Below are 20,529 nucleotides of genomic sequence, written 5' to 3'. Positions count from 1 at the left end.
TTTTTAGCCTCTAAGAATTTTTTTTTTTTATTTCAGTATTTTTTTCATTGTATTTCAAGAATATTCTGTATTGTAAATTTTTAGTCATTAAAAAAATATATGTGTGTAATTAATTTGAATCAATGCTAAGATTACTTATCTGCATGTAAATGTGCTAATTTCTTTGAATTTATTTAGATTTAATTTTAAATGTATTTATTTTTTATTTAGCCATTTTGTTTTTATCATAATGCTTTGTTTTATGAATTGCAGTGTTTTATTTTTAGTCCAAATACGTCTTTCATTTTAAGAATATTATCTGTTTCCATCAATGATCCATATGCGATTGTTCTGAACGAGAAGACTCCCAGGCAGAAACTAACGGCAGCGTGTTTATAATACTGTATAGCTTCCAGACCACACACTGCCCAATGCTGCTTCTCACTGAGGTTTGAATTCATTTTATGAAGCGAGGGACTATTTTGCATAAAGATTTGGGGAAATTTGCAGCAATTTGACTGAGCTTGTCTGGCTTGCTGGCGTTTTCCAGATGTGCGACGGCAGATGTTTCCACATGTGCAGCAAATGGGAAAAGGCAATCGTGTAAGTATTATTCTGACACTTTTTCAAATGGCCATCAAGTAGTGTGTCCATGAATCGTGCTAGATAGGGATTCATAATCACACTTTTTATTATATTGAAAACATTTCTTGGTCCCATGATTTTGATTTAAGAAAAGTCGTTGCAAACTAGCTGAGATTCGACCATTAAATAAAAGAATGTTTAGCATATTTACCAATTTGGCAAACACATCACATACTCGCAAAGTTGCAACTCTGGCGAGACTGAAAAGACAGCAAAATGAATAGATGTGATTTATTATTATTATTAATATTATTAAATATTTGGTAGACTTGAGTAAATAACATGCAATAATATGCGCATTTAAAATATAAGAGCAAGTTTTGACATCTTGGATTTAGCAACGACCTGTAGGCTACATAGCCCCCCACTATCTTCAAGCTAAACTACAATGGGAAACACCATAGGCACACGGGTTAACAACTAGCATCTATTTGATGGTTTTGTGAAACTTTTGAACTTACCTCATTATATAATGAATGTATGGGGCCAGTGCTGGTTCTGGGTGGGCCACTACAACGTGGCTCAGGGGTCAACAGCCAAAAATACCCTGTATTATGTTAACACGTGAGTATAGTGGACCCCCGCTATTCACGGGGGGGGGGGGGGGCAATTTAAAAAAGACAAACTAAAATATTATTTATTTATTATCCATCCATCCATTTTCTCACCCGCTTAGTTCTCACTAGGATCGCGAGGGGGCTGGAGCCTATCCCAGCTGGCTTCGGGCAGTAGGAGGGGTACACCCTGAACTGGTTGTATTTATTTATTTTTAAAAAGCTGATAAACTTCCGGTTGTTTTTTTAAGGAAATTATTTTTAAAATATTGGGGGAAAGGGAATTCTGCTAATAAGTCAACCGCGAGTATGCGGGGGTCCACTGCATGTCACTGTTCATGTAATTTTTTTACCTGTTAAATAAAGTTGGGGGGTGGGCGTTTTTCCTCCGCTTCCTGTGTGTGTGTGTGATTTTGATCCTCTCGCGAGATTTCGCGGCTCTCGGAGCTTGGGCTTGGCACATGTGCTCTCCTCCCCCCGCTCCCTCCCCTCCTCAAGTGAGCCTCTCAGCTGCCGAGGCGAGTGATGATGATGGCGGAGCTGGTTCAGGGACAGGCCTCGGTGGCTCAGCCCGGAACGAAAGATGACTTCGCAGACACGATACGCCGGGTGCGACAGGTAAAAAGCTACTCCGGTTTGGAAGCCCCGCAAAAGAGGTGCACGCGTGGGAGGATGGCAACAGTTTGGCTTACGTGGGACCCTCACCTCACCCTCCACCACCTCTCCGTCAAACCCAAACCATTCCTCATGCACCCAGCTAGCTCGTTAGCTCGCTGGCTAACAACTAGCCGAGTTAGCGTAGCTGAGCCGACAGATTAAGAGTTGTACAGCCGAGACCCGACTACGCTGCTAACTGCGTCGGACATAGCGGGTAGACGGCGTCCCTCGGGTGGGTGACACGTTTTCCCACTCGAGACGCCGACGCCTCGTTGAACACTGGAAGTTTTAAGTTAGCGCAACTTTTGGCCAAGTTACGTCGACAACCTGTTGTCAAGCCCCCCCGCACCCCCACCCCACATACACACACAGAAGTTGCCTGTTAGCCTTAGCATATTAGCTCCCCTCCTTCCCCGCGACACCGAGCTCACCCGGCCGACCGCCCCGGCGGCTGACAGCCTCCAAGTGGAGCTCAACTTTAGCCCGAATGTCTTGACACGCTGTCAGAAAGTTAGCTCGCCGTGGGGTTGTTAAGCCACCGCTGCCCCACTTAGGTCAGAAGCCGAAAACAACCCACCCTGTGTCCAATCTCATTTAAACTCCCCTGAAGCCGCCTACACCTCAAGACGTCGCCGTTTTAGCCGAACAAGTCGCTTGTTTTTCGGACTCGCGTCGTACTTTGCTCGTGATTATAAACACGAGTGAGCGAGCTAGCACGGGAAGCTAACTAAGCTCGGCTAGCTTAGCGTGTTTGGTAGTGTCTGTCGTGAGAGTTAGGCCGTGTCATGTAACGTCACCTGCTCCAAATAAGCCGCACTCCAAGGATTTTATTTTCCACTGCAAATGCCAGTGAAATACTATAACGTCAAGTAGCCTACATTTGTGTTTTCCACTTGCATTAGCAAGACGTCAGCTAGTGTCCACAGTAGACATAAACTTGGTTAACAGTACGTCGGTGTGCACAATTTCGAAAGAGAAATTGATTTAAGGTACATGAAACCAGCATTATCATACAGGTAATTTAAAGACTATTCCAGTGACATAAACGAAAGTTATTTATTTATTTTTAATCAGTAAAATGTACCTATTTTTCAAGGTTTAGGTGTGACCTCTTTTGTTGAGTTTCGTTGTCCATATCCTATTTTCAGAAGGTTAGTATAATCGGAAACCTTTGCTAAACACAGAAACAGGCAACATTACTAAACTTAAAATGGTGAGTAAAAGTCAAAGGCATAAGATAACAAAATATAATGGTCACTAGCCAAATTGTTTGCCGATGCTGGGGTGTCAGGTTATGTGGTTTAAATTGGCATGCAAACATTCAGAGAAGAAAACAAATTAAGAGTCAAGAATGAACAAATATTCCTTAAGTAGTCATGAATAAATACAGCAGAATTTAGAGGCATTTTACAACGAAACGTTTAAGAAGTTAGCAATTTTAGAGGCATATTACATTTATGAAACATACATTTACATTTATGAAGTTAACATTGGAAGCGATGGAAAATATGAGCCATAATGGTGGATCAGAGTAACATCACAAGGGACCTGGCCAAAGTTAGGCCCAAAAAGATATGTGCAAATTCAACAATTTACATCACATGTGAAAGAAGCATAGAAAAATGTCTAACAAACATGCACTTATGACAATGACTTTAGTGTACGTTTATGGAAAGGGGGGGTTTTATCAACAATAACTTTGGGAATTATTTTCCGGGTTTTGATTAAAGTTATTTAAACAAGAGTCAGAAAACAATAACATTCCCTGTTAGATTTTAAAATATACGGTACGATCAATGTGAGGTTTTTTTTGTATACTGTACGATCAATTTGAGTTTTACATGGCAAATTCGCTATTCATGTAGTCCTCACGCTGAGAATAATACAAGGCAAAACAGGCATGCAAAATATTGCAAATATGAAAGATATTTAACATGGCATCTTTTAAAATCTTTTTTTTTTTTTTTTAACCACAGTAGAGACATGCCTTACTTAAGCTCCCTTAAACTTTGCTAACTTCAAATTGTTCTCATACAAGTTGAATGTGGAAAATTTTTATTCTAGTTCCAGTACTTGTACAGTTATGCACGCCATAATAAGCCTCTTAAATGATCACAAAGACGCTAGATGCCCATACGAATAGGCACCGTGTGATCTGATGGTCCATTAGAATGTGACATATTTGGGTTGAGTCAGTGCAGTTTACACCAAACTTTGCACCCCCGGCCCCCCTATGCCCTACCTGAAAATATTTGTTCCACTGGCTTGTTTGCCTTCACGGCAATCAAAAACCTTTCCAAGAAGGCACTTGGTTGTTTTCTTTCTTCAATTTGTCACCCATTTAAGGTCAAATAGACCGTCACCACGCAACGTGTTTTTCTGTGATTTCTCTCCAGATGGCCGCCAAGATGGGAGGAGAGCAGATGCCAAACCTTCACAGTTCCTCACCAGTCATCGACCCCTCCCTTTACGGCTTCGGAGGCCAAAAACGCACGATGGACAATGGAGGCAAGTCTCGTCTTGCCTTTCGTATGCTAGCTTGCATCCCACAATCACACAAATTATCATGAATGTTGTCGACGGAAACGAGCAACCATGTTCGATAGCCATCGTTTTACACTGCATGTACATTGAAGAGTTCAAACGCGAATTGAGTAAATGTTTTTTTTTTTTTTTTTTTTGCTTGCTATCCTCGTACTCTTGTTTAGCTGCAAAATAATGAGCCGTAATGCTTAAAATGTCATTTTGTTTTCCGTGTTGCCTGGAACACAAACCTTCGTGACTTGGAAGCACTTCGCTAATGTGTTTCATGCTTAATGGCCAATCGGATGCCTGTATTTACCATACAAGCAACCAATTGGCTGCATAACCTAAATGAGTATGTAATTGCGTTATAAAAAAATATGTTGACGATTGGCTGACCGGCACGGGAGACATTACAGTCCACGAGCTACGAAACAAAGCCAGCTTGCATGCTAACTGGTTTACGACGCTGCGTACATTAATATTTTCTACTTTTTAAATTCAAGATTCATTTGAATTGAAGGACACTTTGAACGGACTCAAGTCCCTCCTGGGTTTCCCCTAATCTACACGTGGCTTCGCAGTTAATCGGGCAAGGCGTGTATCTCACGCCAGAATGTACAGCAACGACATGCCATTATCTGCCAGAAACAGGGGGGCCATTAAACGTCCGCTTTTCAGCCCCTTGCCTCAGACGGTCTTCGCATCAGATGAGACAAGCCTCAATGTGAGCAAATTAATAATCACAGGAAGGAGAAAAAAAATGAACAAGGTTTGTTGATTATTTTATTTATTGTTGTGGCCTGGAGGACACACCATCTCTAATTTTTAAAAACAATTTGAAGTGTAGACTCTTCAGACCGCAGTAGCACTTTTCCAAATTAGTCGATATAAGTGAAGAACTTTAACGTTGCACAATGATGGAGGCGTTTATTGCGCCCGAGGGATCGAAGGTCACAGGCGTTTATTGTTGATATTCGCCCTTACTGCTTACCTGCAGAGATTAAAATTGAAATGTGTGCCGCAAACTGCAGTTCCATTCCAAAACCAGGCCTGTTATTTTTGTCAGCCTTTCCGTTTCAACCAGTGTTCCAGCATTGTTGTAAACAAGCCAACATGGCGCCGCCCTTAATCACGTTTGTCTTGTCATGTAATGTCTCATTGTGTTCATACCCGTCCATGTCTTTTTTTCTTCTTTTTTTTTTCAAGTTAATCGGAGCATGGTGTTGTGTATTGAGTTCATTTGCATGCATTTTCCAGTCGTACCCCGAGACTTTTTATGACGTCATATCCATTGTGGTTAATAGTTAAAATTGAACTCTACATTTGGATTGCAAAAATTTGATGACTGCCAGATGAGAGCAAAAAAAGTTGGAATTGTCACATGCCTAAGTAAAAATTCTGCCACACTTTTGGCATCTACATTCAACATTTCAGTCACCTCCTAGTCTGAATTTCGCCACCCCCCCCCCCCCCCTCGTATTTATATTCATAGCCGCTGTCCCATTTCAAGCGTGAAGTGCAATGCATTTCCCGAGGATGCCAAATGAGTGCAAACCAGCATAAAAATGGTCCACACCGGCTACTTTGTGGGTGTTCACATCCATGACAGGCGCATCCCTCCGCTGAGCTGACCCCGGCGGGACCCTTGCACAGTGCTACCCGTCAACATTCAATCTGACCAAACCCGGCTGCCAAACTTGCCTTTTTTGATTGAAATCCTCGTCGGTTGCACTCCATTTCCATCCCCGCCGCGCGTCGTTCCCGATCGGCAACAAATGGCTCGTCCTCGTTTGTCCACTCGATTAGATATTTGTGCAACTTTTGTTTATTTTTCCCCCTGGAGTCATTTCTTACATGCTAACTGCCAGTTCTGTCTTGCGCTTTCTCGCAGTAGGCAACCATCTTGGCGCGATGGTACATCAAAGGTGAGCAGAGCATCCTCTCCCTTTTTTTTCCCTTTTTTTTTTTCCTTCTTATTTTCAAAGATTATATTGATCGTGTGATAATCTCACAGGGCTCTCACGACAGAAGACTTCAAAGTGCCTGACAAAATGGTGGGATTCAGTAAGTGGGCTCGAGTTCATTACAGTCGCCGCCAATGTGCGGCGTGTAATCATCAGTATTGACGTTTGTGCGCAACCCTTGGGGTCATTGCATCTGCATTTACCAAATGAAAACTCTCTCTGTTCATTTCTAATCAGTCATTGGAAAAGGAGGAGAGCAGATTTCAAGAATTCAGCTGGAATCTGGCTGTAAGATCCAGATAGCGTCAGGTGAGGTCATGTTTCAAACACCTTTGGTTTCCCATTTTATAAAGGAGCTCTTAAGCTCTTAGAAATAACCCCGCCCCCCACAAACAAAAAAAATTGCAGATTGTTTTTGTTTTAGTCATGAGCATATTACAACCTCATATAAAAACTAAAATGGCAAGACAGAAGGTTTGGTTGTGTAATTTCACACCTGACGGGTGGCCAGACATTCGGGCCCAACCGTTTGTATACAAGCAATTACAAAGTCAATTTTCCATCATATGCTCCCTTTAAAATCAATTTCGCTCTGTGGTGGTGACATTTGTCTGTGTTTTGGGTTTTCTTGCAGACAGCGGAGGCATGTTGGACCGGCCCTGCACGCTGACCGGCAGTCCTGAGAACATCGAGTGAGTCCTCCGTCCACTTCTTGTTGGGTTTTTTTTCCCCCCCTCTTGGGACAATAAAAAAAAAAATGTGACTATGCAAAAAAAAAAACCAGGCAGGCCAAGAGGTTGCTGAGTGAGATTGTGGAGCAGTGTCGCTACGGTCCGGGCTTCCACTGCGAGATGGACGGCAGCGGCGCCATCCAGCAGATGCTGATCCCCGCCAACAAAGTGGGCCTGGTGATCGGCAAGGGGGGGGAGACCATCAAACAGCTGCAGGTGCGGATGCTTTTTCGCCCAAGTTGGAATCGAGTAGCTGTCGTTTTCACGTGACGTCCATCTGAATTTTTTTCTTCTTCTCCTCCCTCCCCCCCCGTGCAGGAGCGAACAGGAGTGCAAATGATTATGATCCAGGATGACCCCATGCCCACCGGTGCAGACAAGCCTCTGAGAATAACCGGAGACCCCCACAAAGTACAGGTTGGTTCTGATGCCACTCCAGTATTACATCCTTACATTGGGGTTGTCCGTTTATGACGTCCGATATCGGCGTGTGGCATGAGAATACATCAAGTACTTACTTATTTACTTCAGCCACTTATATAAAGTATTTTTTATACATGAGTATATATATATATATATATTTTTTTTTTTATTTTTTTTATCCTAACCAATTGCACGGAACCGTTCACACATACATGCATGAAGAGAAGAATTGTATTCAAACATATGAAGTTGAGGAGGAAAACTTTTGCCCAACACACGTGACGCGAGCCTCATTTATCCTGAACTAGTAAGAGATAAGAATACATCATGTGGCAAAGGGAGGCATGCTCAGTTACTGCCATACTTTTACTTTTACTGTATTGCCATTTTAAATATGTTTATGGTCTAAAAGTGTTTTTTCCATCAAATCATTTGACTTAACCTACTATGTTAGTGATAGACTTCGTATGAACACAATTTGGACCCCAAATTATTTATTCCATTATTTGGCTGAATTGTTTGACTTTTGTTGCTGTTTTTTTTTTTTCTTCTTCTTCTTTTTTTTCTTTTAGCAAGCGCGTGAACTTGTGGTCAAGCTAATCAGGGACAAGGACCAAGGAGATTTTAGGGTGGGCAGGGCTGACTTTGGATCCAAAATGGGCGGAAGCAGTCTGGATGTAAGATGTTCATTTGAATTTTAACACAAGACAAAAGTATGCACGAGTGCATTTGTTATCCTAATGTGACTTGCAGGTGCTTTTCGATTAAAGATGGGTTTAAAAAAATACTAAAAATAATAATCGATATCAAATCGATTTTCGAGTGTGATATCGATTAATAAAACCATGAATCGATTATTTTAATATCTCTTTTTTCCCCAGAGATTAACACCAAAATAGATTTTTAAAGGCCAAATTTTGTTGTATCTGTTTTCTTGAAATTTACTCTTCACATAAATTCAAAACTATTTTCTTACATTTATGAAAGACCTGACTTATTACACTTAATGACAATTCAGAATCTTTTTAATTTATATTTGCCATTATTGTCAATGGTTGTGTAACACTTAAATGATTATGACACGTGTTATTTTCATTAATAAATAAATAAATCTGTATAAATAAATAATAAAAATAAATTTGCTGCGTCTGCAAAATTTAATTGGGAATTTAATGTTTGTGGATGTTTTTTTTTTATTTTTTATCCTGTCCTTGTTATTTAAGAATAATTGATGTTCCATATTTAATCAATATCGGATTGAACAAGTGAATCGAATCAAATCTGGAAAAATCATAATCAAACTGAACTCTAGTGAATCGAAATCGAATCGATTGAGGAAATTTGAGTCGATACACAGTCCTAATGTCGATAAAAAATTAAATAGTTGATTTGAGTAGTTTACAGTAATTCAAAAAGTGAAATTTACTATATACTGTAGAATAGCTACATTACACAGTGGAATATTTTTTTAAATTATTTATATTTTCAGAATTTTGATGATTATAGCTTACACAAGTACCATAACCCAAAATTCACTAGCTCAATAAATTTGAATATAGAGTAAACAATCAAAATGGTTAATTAAACAGCAATTTTTTTTAAGGTTTTTTTTTCCAAATCATTTAATAAATACTTTGTGTGAGTTTTTGAATGACCTACTGAAATAAATTCTTCTTTATCATATTCTAATTGATTGATTAATTTGATCAGGTGGTGGTGCCCAGATTTGCAGTCGGCATCATCATTGGCAGGAACGGAGAGATGATCAAGAAGATCCAAACTGACGCTGGGGTCAGGATCCAGTTCAAACAAGGTAGGACCAAATAAGGGCAATTCCCGTTGAAAATGTGACGATTCGGTATTTTAGTCTTTTGGCGGGCGGCCTGTTCCTTTTGTAGCCTCATTGAATAGCCATGCCCTCTGACCCTTGCGTGTCCCTTGACCTCTTAGATGATGGAATCAGCCCCGACCGTGTTGCCCAGGTGATGGGCCAGCCGGACCACTGCCACCACGCCGTGCACCTCATCAATGAGCTGGTTCAAACTGCCCAGGTACAGTTTGTGCGCTGTCACCCCCCCTCCTCCCCCCTCCACCTCTGTCCTATTTTGCATGTTTTGTCTTTTTTTTTCTTCAACAGGAGCGAGATGGCTTCGGCGGGGTAATGGGTCGCCGAAGCCGAAGTGACTGCAGCATGGGCGGCGGTCCCGGGGGGCTGCAAGAAGTGACGTATGCCGTACCCGCCGACAAGTGCGGCCTGGTCATCGGCAAAGGTAGATAAAAAAAAATTTAAAAAGTAAAAGTTTTAAGCTCCTATTTTGACAGTCGCGTGCTCGTTCCGTGAAGCACAGTTCGTCTCCATGTAGCCAAACTCAACAGATTGCCTCGGCCCCGCCCACCAGCCTTTTGAATAAGTGAGCGACGCTCTGCCCTTGAGTGAAACCGACGAGGAGCGAGTGACACCCCCCCCCCCCCCATCCCCACCCTCCCACAGGCCTCATGTATACAGCACAAGTGGCATTCATTGGCCTCACTAAGGGCTTAATGATGGGGATAATGCGTGTAATGTGACATTAATTGTTAAAGGTGCATAATAACAGCCCTCAATCATGTGGAAGGCCGCCTGGCATCTAATGAGCCTCTTTCAGCCCGATAGAGTGCAGCGAGGGAATGAATAGGAGGAATTAGCTTATTGGCTATTCATGCCCACTCTATTGCCAGCTATTTAAAAGTCATTGACCATTGCATTGGAAGAAAGCGTGTGTGCGTGTTGGTGCGTGTGCGCTTGCCGTGTGTGTGCGTGCTGTGATGGTTGAAAGGGAGGGGCCTCTTTACCAAAAAATAAAAAACATGGCAATAGAAATGTCAAGTGGCTTTTGTGCATGTAGCGGACCAAGGGAAACAAATAAACCTGGGCGTTGCTCGTCCCCCCCCCGCCCCCTCCCCTCCGCGCATTAGCATATGAAGTGGGTCAATATGGTCGAAATGGCGGCGGGTCTGTGTGCTGTCAGCCGACCCTTAAAGGGTGCGGTGATTAATATCTTTACGATGCCATATGTAGCCCGTTGCCCCCTGCTTTTGACCCCCCCTACGCACACACAGTCGCTCAACGCCGCTTGATGGATCGAGCCACCCACCAACCCGCTCCCACATTAAAGCAGGCTTAAATTCATTACCGTTTCGAACCCAAAGTAGCCAAATTGAATGTCCCCTTCTGTTTCATTCCCTCTAAACGTGCAAGTGTGAACTATAAAGCTAACAAGTGGACATGCAAGTCTAAATCACGAGTCATAAAAGATTACACAAATCAGAAATCATAATTAAATAAAAATAGTGTTTTAATTACAAAACAGTGATTGACTTTTAAGTGTGCAAACTATTCACTTAAAAAAACAAAACGATTTTTAACCTGTTATTATATATATATTTAAATCATGAACTAGAGCCATGCTTGTAAAAATAATAATGATAATTCTTAGTGAGAATGAAGTTTATAACAAGAAATAACTTTACTCCAATATAATATTCAGTCCCTTTTTCACTTTTAAGTAAAATAAGTCAATACTAAAGTAAAAAATTAAATAGATAAATATAAAATAGACAAGCAACTGAAGAGTGCAAACCTTGACAATATGTCCAATTAAAATAAAAAAAATAAATAAAAAAAGTGGGAACAAACCCCAATAAAGCCCTTTTTTCCCAGGGCTTTTTCGCAGCACAACAAGGCGCTCTAAAGCATTCATGCCAGAATGAAGATCTGATCCATGTCTTATTTTTGTTTCACGGAGAAGTTCTCTCTCTCTCTTTTTTTTTTTTTTTTTTGTTTTTTTTTTGTTTACCCCCTCCTCACTCTTCCGCAATTCCCTCTGTGACTTGCACAACTACGAGGCGCTCTAAAGTGGCCATACCAGCTGACTATCTGAAGGGAAGGCGCATTTTCGGGGCTGTCGGCATAGCTAGCTAATTGCATGTGACAATTGCGCCGCATAATCACTAATGCAAATGAAGGCAGCCATGTTTTTTTTCCTGTTTAGTAGGAAGCCCTCAAGTGTGTCACTTGGCCCGATTTTAACCACTATTTAAAAATAAAAAAAAATTAAATCAGCAAAAAGTGTTATTTATTTAGAAACAAAATGAGTTGGTCTTTAAGAACAATTTAGCAGCATCTCCCAAAAGAGGGGCGTGACCCGGATCCCCCCTCCCCGCAACACCAGCCGCTAACCAGAGCCTCTGAATACCGTCACCAGTTGCACTTTTGTGTGCCTTCCTTTCTTGCGGCGCACTAAACCAGTCTCATTAATAAGACCTGCATTATCTGCGCTGACTGCGGGCCAGTCCATGAAATGAATGGTCGGCCTCTTCATCGCTCGCTGCCGTCTGACTGCGAGAGCTCATAATGGCTTCATTAAGGCAGAAGTTCCATTTGCTTGACAAAGCCTTCATGGCCCTTGTGCAGTCTGTTGGCCGTGCGGAAAAAAAAGGCTGCGGGAGGAGGAGAGCTTTTTGATGAGCGTTTTCACGCGGGGGTCAACCCGGGTCATCCGAGTGTCAGCTACAAGTGAACAAATGTGTAATTGATGTCGGGACGGCCCCGGTGTGCCCCCCACCCTCGAGAAGCACCCTCGGCCCTTTTCCCTGCGTTCGGTTTGGATGTGGAGGGGAGCGCCAAGAGGGCTGGTGGCAGTTGTTATATCCCCCCCCCGCTCCCTGCTCTCATCACAGAGGACAACACCAAGTCAAGAAAGAAAAGGCAAAAAGAGACAAACGATATCCCGGGAGGAGGATACGCTTCAATTTTGGCCCCTTTCTCCTGCCGGCTATGTTTCATTTCTCCCCGCTGGTGTAATTGCTCTCCCCACACGTCGGGAAGCTGGCATCTGATGCCGAGGAGGAGGCGTGTGTGTGTGTGTGTGTGTGTGTGTGGAGGGGGGGGGGGTGTCGGTCGGGCGCAAGTGCTGTCCCTTTTTTGTCTCCCGATTTGCACGGATGTTACCAGAGAATGGAAAGAACGTGGTGAGACGCATGGCAGTCGCCGTAAGGTAGGGTCGCGGCGCGCATCCGTCTGTCATGTGACACGACACGATGCCAGAGACGCCGCGTAACGTCCCTTCTCACGGGGCGTTCCACAAAGGCGGGATTTGCCATGCTTGTCCGAGGGCCCAATTCCTGGTTTAATGCCCAAATCTGTTTTGTTTTTTTGCCTCTGCGACTGCCTGTACATTTCAAATGAATTTTTTATTATTATTATTATTATTATTATTTTATTTTATTTTCACCTAAAACCTATTAAAAAATCCCATACCGTTCACCTAAATCGAGCACTTCCAGCCAGAGTCGCGAGGCCGTCAGGAGACCCGAGGAAGGACCAAAGAAAAGAAAGGAATCAAATGACAAATGTTTAATAAGAATTGTTGCCCCACTTTCACGCTGGTGTTATCCGATCAAAAACAATAATAATAATCGCGTGATTTATGGCCACCGTCGTTCCAAGAATACAATAACTCCGATACGTCATGTTGCCATGATGTCGACCCCATTTTGTTTATTTTGAAGTCAGGCTTAGCGTGTTATGTTGAGTAGGTTTCATCGCCAACTATGAATACGCACTTTGTTTTTGTCCCCCCCCCACCAACCAATCAATCCGCGGATCGGGCGCGACCCGAGCCTGATCCGAACCGACCACAAATCAATGAATGATCCGTTGCGCCACTAATACACGGGGGCATTGTGGAAAATCCACCTGATCTGAAGTCTATTTCCATATCGTGTGAAAGAGAGACGTTAAAGGCGCGTGTGTTGCTCCCGCAGGCGGCGAGACCATCAAGAACATCAAAGAGCAGTCTCGCGCCCACGTGGAGCTGCAGAGAAACCCGCCGCCCAACACCGACCCCAACGTGCGCATCTTCTCCATCCGAGGCACCCCGCAGCAGCTGGAAAAGGCCCGCCAGCTGATCGACGAAAGAATTGGGGTAGGTGGTCCGTCCGGGCTCTCGTCCCCCTTGGCTTATATTCATGAGCGCACATGTCGCCGCTGCGAGGGTGCGGGGAGTTGTTGCGTGATGACACCAGAGGTTGCGCACCAACAATCCATCAAATGGACTTAATGGAGTGCGTCAGCGCCCGGCCGTGCCCTTTGACCTTGTCTGTTGGCTTCCTTTTTTTTTTTCCGACACAAGTGTGGTCTCACTCTCTCCCGCTGCAGGCTCCCGGGCTGGGAGGAAACAGCGGCTTTGGCATGAATCCATACAACCAAGGAGCTGCCACGCCACCTCAGCAGTAAAGTCAACTTTAAAAATATATTATTATTATTATTTTTATTTTTATTTTTTCAAAACTCACCATCGTCTTCTCACAGCGGCGGCCCTCAAACGTTCATGACTGGAGGATGGGGGACAACTTTCCAGATCTGGCAGCCTCCAGGCCAACAGGACCATAGTGAGTCGGACCCGTGATTAGTGTTGTCAACAATGCTTCAAATGCAGTCCTCGCTCAAATGTCTTGATCCCGATCCTCACATCACCATCAAAAAATCTTGGGAGTAAAACCAATGGAATCGAAAAACTTCCAATTCGTGTAATTATATTCGTTTAAAATATGAGGCAAATATTTTCATTATTGATTTAAAAAAATAAAAACAAATTAACAACACGCCTGGCAGACGTGCTTTGCCATCTTTTGGTGTAAAATTAATTTCAGATGGCTCTGAATGATTTTGAAAAATGTCAATGACCCCCCCCCCCCCCCCCAAAAAAAAATTTAAAATTGCAGTTGAAGATTTTAATATGCAATTAATTTTTTCCCTACATCCTCTTCCCACTTTTCACAAACAAGCATTTTATTGCAATAATCAATATAAAATGTATTATATAAATGTGGTCATAAGACCAAAACATCTATATAAAGTTTTTTTAGTTTTTTTCTGTAATATAAATTGTACCTCGTCCCCCCCCCCCCCCCCCCCCCCCAAAAAAAAAAAAAGTTAGACGCATACTGTAGTTAGACCACCAGGCTTTGATCATGTGACCACATGGAAGTCACAGAATTGGAACCAAACTGTCAGATTTGAAAATGACAGGAAAGGAAAAGAGTGTTTATTACAGTGGCGGTTTTGAGACATGATGATGATGATGATGATGATGATGATGATGATAACCAGCTCCTTCCTGTGCAGACGCACTTTGAATGAAGCCTCCGTGGGAATGCTCAGGAAAAGCCAATTGCGGACGAGGAGCTGACCACGTTATCTGTCTGCTTTCAGGTCACAATGGATCCCAGACGGGCCAGATGGACTGGGAGCAGTATTACAAAAAGCTAGGCAAGCGTGCTAACGCTAACACTTTTCCTAACACGCACTCTGATAATCGACATTATCAAAAGGTCAAAGGCGCTCCGTTCCGTGACGCTGGGCCAAGTTCATTCCCACCATTGACATCAATTGTATTTGAAGTGGACCGATTTAATTTCAGTCAATCAAGGAAACTGGACTTTTCTTGTTGATTTCTTCTTTTTTTTGGCTCAGAAATAACGTATGCTAATATGCTAACACGTTAGAAACAATAAAATACAGAGAGACCATGTGAGGAAAATCACCCAGAGAGAAAAAAAAATGTCTTTTGACACACAGAATGACTTTTTCCAAATGTGATGCGCCACATATGATTTAAAAGACGTTTTTGTCTTCAGCAGGTCAGCAAGGCCAACAAGCCCAGAGCGCCCCGGCGGAATACAACAAAGCTTGGGGTCAGTTCGGCGAGCGTCGATGACACACTCTGCCTTCGTCTCCTCTTTGTGTTCTCATCCGTATTTATTTATTTTATTTTTTTTGGGGTGTCAGGACAAACTTCGACTCCCGGCTCTCAGCAGGCTTCCAATCCAGACTTCAACGCCTGGGTGGACTTCTACAGGCAGCCCATGGCCTACTTCAACCAGGGTGCCCAGCAGACTCAAGCCCCGGGCCTTCAGGTGAGACCAGAAATAGTCATAAACCTCTCTGACGATCCCCGTTGCCGTGACGATGCTCAAAAACATTGCGTGCCGCTTCGCACATTTCAGCAACAAAGATCCTTAAGAGATTCTCCGCACTATCCAGCCAATCATGAATCATCCGCACACACACAAAAAAAAAAAAAAAAAAAAAAAACTGGCCTCTGGTTGGTCTATTACCGTTCATTGGAGAAGCGTGACATGTAATGATCACAGATCTACATCAGCCGTGCCTGCGCGGCAGCCATGTTGGCAGGGGGGCAATTTTCATCATAGGCAAGGCAAGGACATTGGAAAAAAAAAAAAGGTTGTAATTTGCTCATTTGTCAACTGAAGGCACGCATCACACACAGATACTACAGTCCATTCAGTAATTCACTGGTTTAGTCGTGCTATTTTTCAGATGAATGGCTTTTCAATATATGTTATCATATACTGTACATTGTAAACTTTAAAGGGATACTTGACTCATTGAGCCATTTTCAGCAGCGAAAAGTTAAGTTTGTCCAGATTTCAACATTATTTTTCATGTACAATTAATATCGTCAAAAAGTAATTTCTCAACTTGCTGTCTACTGATGATGACATCACCTGTGCTGAGGAAGTAGATAACGGAGCAATCGTTACCCGTTTCCTCAGCGCAGGTTTTTTTAAATGTATTAATTCGACATGAAAAATAATTACCTTAATTATAGACCAAATAAATGTTAACTTTTTACTGCTAAAAATGGCTCAATGAGTCAAACATCCCTTTGAAAAAAAAAAAAAAATCAAATATCCCTTTAAAACCCATGGGCAGTATTTTATTTTGAAATGGCTTGGTCAGAACCAACAAAAAGCCAAAAAATGGTCACAATAACGCATAGGGGTTAAAAAAAAAGAAGTGAATTTTCTGTGGTGTTTTTTTTTTTTTTTTCAGATTAAAAATAGAATAAGTGAGCATCACTAAAATGGTCCCATTTTCATCTTCATATCAGTTTTCTGTGTGAACATTGCATGTGTGTGTGTGTTGTCCCTCAGGATCACTAGAGAAGGTCTCAACGCAGAGGATGAAGACGACCTTGTTTTTGTTTCCTTTATCATTTTTGGGTTGTTGTTTTTTTTTCCTCTTTTTTTTTTTTTTTTTTTCCTAGACTCGCAGCGCCTTGAAGACTTTTCTTAGTGGGAAACACTAGCTGTAGAATGGTATTATGACAAAATATATTTGTAATCAGCAGAATCTTTATTTGTTACTAAATGCTTGTGTACACTGTTATCTTGAATAGAGCGTGTTACCTGGGATCCGGTTTTTTTTTGGGGTTGTTTTTGTTTTTTCCGCCAAAATGAAAAGCGCGCGTGTAACATTTCAAAGAGGCAATACGTATATATGATCAGTTTTGTTCCGTTTCTTGTGTCACCACGTTGATTCCGCTTAGCAGTCTTGAAGACCTTTTTTTTTTGTTTGTTTTTTTGTTTTGTCACTAAAGAGCGTCTTGCGATGATGATTCTGTTATTTTTACATAATTCAGTGAATTGAAACTGTGATGTTTTGTTACAACAGAATGTCTTTTTTTTGTTACATGGTTTAAAGCGAAGAGGAAGAGAAAAAAAAAAAGCAATAGTTCTAATTTAATTGTGCATTGTACGCTGTTTTTCATTCATTGTCATTTTATTGTACTTAATCACACACGGGGGAAAAAGGTGCAATATCTTATTTCACGTTTGATATACAAAGATGGCTTCTCTAAATATTTTTGACCGATTTTTAACTTGTAGTTTTATGATGTTTTCTCTTTTTTTTCTCTGTCTGGAGGATAATTTATTACATGGATCTGATTATGTAAGAGGGATGTTTGCCTTTGCTACCTTGTAAAAGTGTGTATATAAATATACATATATGCTCTTGTATTTGACTGTTAATTTAAACAAATATATATATGTTTCATAGAAAGATCTTTCCTGCCACCAGTATTGTAGGAAAATTGTCCCTCTTTTTTTTTTTTTTCTTTTTCTCGGTTCTTATTTTCTTATACTGCTCCAAGATTGTGAATGTGATTGAAATTGGATGTTGCATCTTATGAAGAAAAAAAAATATGTTTTTGTTTTTCGGGTTGTATGTTCTAAGTGCGTGTTCAAGACTGCTAAGCCTCTGTTTCCTTCTACCTGTGCGATGATTGATTGGTTTTTGTTATGTTTTAAGAAGTGTTATGATGATAAGAAGAAAAAAAAAACGCTCTCCTTCGGTACCTCCTGCTTCTGCCCGACGCTAATAACGTTTTAATTATTTTTTTATTTTTGTTGCGTGATCTAATATAAAAAATATCGACGACGACACGTCATCATGGAGAAACCGATTCTTGTATTAACGTCATTTCTTAATGAAAAGGGATATATGATTTGGAAAAAAATGTCTAATTATGGTGGGTTTACTTTTGGTGTACAGTTAACCGTGTATTAAAAAGAAAACATCCAGACTACCTTCATTGTGTATTGTTATACAAGCTGTTTTTTGGTTGGGTGTTTTTGTGAGTTCTATTGTGTAAATACAACCATGATAGGCCGACTGTATGTTTTATTAGCAGAAAATCTATTTTCTATATTAGCCTGTTGACAGTTCTCAAAAGTCATAATAAATTTTCCGCAAGCCTCTCTTGTGGTTGACCTCCATTTTAGTTCTCGCTCAACGCGTTCAACATGTTGCATGTCTGTGAACAAATGATCTTCAGAGGTCTTCCGGATGATCAAACTTGGATGTCTACTTTAGATGGGGATGGGGGGGGGGGGATTTTCATAGCTTCTATTATCTATTTAGGGTAGCTGCTTCTGATTGGAACACATTTTGGCAAATACCCTAGATTTTAAGTTCGCCCTTGAATTCATCCAAAATGGCTGCTCCAAACCAAAATGGCCGACTTCCTCTTCCATTCAGAATGTGGGTCCTTGAGACTTTTTGGTTACCCCTTTCCGATTGGTGCAAATGAAATTACCTAAAAAGAGTTTTTCAAAGTACAAGGTCTTACATTTGCTCGACATGGCAGCTTCTAACCAAAATGGCAAATTTTCTCTTACAGATTCAGTCGTGTTTGCCTCAGACTGTCTTGAGTCCCAACTGGCTTGACATGTTACCTGAATTTCAGGTCGCTAGCGGAAACCAATCTGTTATAGGAATCCTGCTTTGAAGTCCGCCTCTTCAAACCTAAAAAAAAAATAAGGTTCAATTTCAGGAATTTTTTGTACATCATGTTATGATACACTTATAGATAAATAACTTTAAAAATTGGGTTGTTTTATACAAAAAAAAATGTTGGGTCAAATTGATCCAAATAGTACACTCTAAAAACAGTTTGGTCCAAAGTAACCCAATTATGGATTTAAAAAAAAAAATGGACCGATCCACTTTATGGGTCAATTTGACCCAACTTTCTGGGTTGTTTTATACAAAATGACCAAAAAAATTGACCCAAGTAAAGGATCTAACCAATATTTATGAGTTGTTTTACAATAAAATACCCATTTCTTGACTCAAAGTTGGGTCAAATTGACCCAAGTAGAGTATCGGTCCATTTTTGACCCATAGTTGGGTTATTTTTGACCCAACTTTGAATCAAGAAATGGGTATTTTATTGTAAAACAGTATTGGGTTAATTTTGGCCTAGTAGTTTAAAGTGTGAAGTTCTTTTTACACGTCTTGTTTTAATGGACATATCTATGTCTCTCCAGTTTTGTGAAATTGTTGTCATGAAGGATTTTTTTTAAAAAGTCCTAGAAAAATTGTTCCATCCAACCCAATCCATGGGTTGTTTGTGTTGGGTCAAATTTCTGGGTTATTTTTTTTGAGTAACCAATTTGCTGGGTCAAGTCAACCATTTATTGTTTTAGATGGCCAAAATGTTAACCCAATTCCTGTGTTATTTGTTTGGGGTCCAATTTCTGGGTTATTTATCTGAGTAACCAATTTGTTGGGTCAAGTCAACCCCATTTATTGTTTTAGAACACGTTAAGCCAATTCCTGTTTGTTTGGTTTCATTTTATGAGCAACCAAGTTGTAGGGTTGTGTTGTGTTATCGCCACACTTAGAACTACTGGGTCAAAAATAACCCAATGTTTGCTTAAAATTTGAACCAATCGGCTCCTTGGGTAAACTTGACCCAACATTGGGTTGGTTTGTATCAAAACAACCAGATTTTCGGGGGTGTTGTTGAAACGCACGACAAAGCGGAAGGATCATCTTAAAAAGCGATTTCAAGAGTGCCTTGGGCACCGCCTTGTCCTCGGGGCCCTAATAATAAGTGACATGTTCCTCCAAGCCGACCCCTCCTGCTCTACCAGTGAACGTTTGGGCCCGGCAGGGGGGCCATGCCGCACTGGGCCCCGTCGCGGCCCCTGCATTGATGCACTGCAGCTGTTTCCAAATCCGAGCCTTGAGTTTGATCCTCTTCCTCTTTTCCCCAAGGACATTAATGACCCGGTGGTTCATTGTGGCCGGCTAATAACCTTCTTGTTCCAGGCTCATTCCCAGAGCCTCATTGAGTGCAGCTTCTATTGTCGGTGTTATAATTAATTCATTGTTTGCTTGTCCGCTACATCATCTCGGAGCTAATAGGACTATAAGGGCCACGCTAAAAAGAAATAAATTGCTTTCAAAGGAGCACAGAAGCTCAACGTGAAATTTTTGGGTTTGGGGCGCACACTGTCAATTGACTTGCAATGAAAATATTAATCTCTCTTATTTTCACTATATTAAAGGCAAATGGACTAAATTTTACAATTGGAACGATTAAAAAAAAATAAAAAAATAAGCAAATTAACTGATTGAACTGGTTGGTGCGAGTGGATGAAAATATTAGTTGCACTGCCTCTAATTTTACCACTAAGGGGCAGTCTGGGTATAAACAATCTCGATCCCGATTCTGTTTTAATGTGAAAATAGTTGCATCTTAAATAGCTTTTCATTGCCCTTCAAGTGAAATGCTTGTTTACGATACTCACTTTTAAGCACACCTCCTCTTCCCATTAAGCTTTATGGAGCGTTACCCTTTATGCCGATTTCATGAGTGTCTATATGCCCCCCCCCCCCCCCCCCCCCCCAAT

General features: G+C 41.4%; 1 protein-coding gene across 2 annotated transcripts; it reads left to right on the top strand.

The window, feature by feature from the left end:
- The first annotated feature begins 1,636 nt into the window (after positions 1–1,636).
- On the top strand, positions 1,637–18,087 carry fubp3 (far upstream element (FUSE) binding protein 3). Of its 2 annotated transcripts, none has more exons than XM_077542265.1 (19): positions 1,637–1,796; positions 4,232–4,343; positions 6,253–6,286; positions 6,376–6,425; positions 6,563–6,634; positions 6,960–7,017; positions 7,110–7,272; positions 7,375–7,473; positions 8,052–8,156; positions 9,190–9,292; positions 9,430–9,530; positions 9,617–9,749; positions 13,285–13,445; positions 13,679–13,752; positions 13,832–13,911; positions 14,735–14,791; positions 15,163–15,216; positions 15,311–15,438; positions 16,480–18,087. In XM_077542265.1, exons 1-19 carry the CDS (start codon positions 1,704–1,706, stop codon positions 16,486–16,488), a joined length of 1,686 nt encoding a protein of 561 aa, XP_077398391.1. In that variant the 5' UTR covers positions 1,637–1,703; the 3' UTR covers positions 16,489–18,087. The 2 variants fall into 2 exon arrangements, with proteins under 2 accessions (XP_077398391.1, XP_077398390.1); XM_077542264.1 differs by having other exon boundaries at positions 15,160–15,216.
- The last annotated feature ends 2,442 nt before the right edge of the window (positions 18,088–20,529 follow it).

Source organism: Vanacampus margaritifer, chromosome 14, assembly GCF_051991255.1.
Source record: "Vanacampus margaritifer isolate UIUO_Vmar chromosome 14, RoL_Vmar_1.0, whole genome shotgun sequence".
Taxonomy (NCBI): domain Eukaryota; kingdom Metazoa; phylum Chordata; class Actinopteri; order Syngnathiformes; family Syngnathidae; genus Vanacampus; species Vanacampus margaritifer.
Note: the sequence above shows the minus strand (reverse complement) of the source record. Positions and strands in the feature narration are given on the sequence as shown.

Bases quoted from the DNA above. Each gene is read 5' to 3' on its own strand.
- fubp3 (XM_077542264.1), top strand. From the start codon at position 1,704: ATGATGATGGCGGAGCTGGTTCAGGGACAGGCCTCGGTGGCTCAGCCC. The intron at 13,446-13,678 runs GTAGGTGGTCCG...CTCCCGCTGCAG, and splicing joins TGATCGACGAAAGAATTGGG to GCTCCCGGGCTGGGAGGAAA. The intron at 13,912-14,734 runs GTGAGTCGGACC...GTCTGCTTTCAG, and splicing joins TCCAGGCCAACAGGACCATA to GTCACAATGGATCCCAGACG.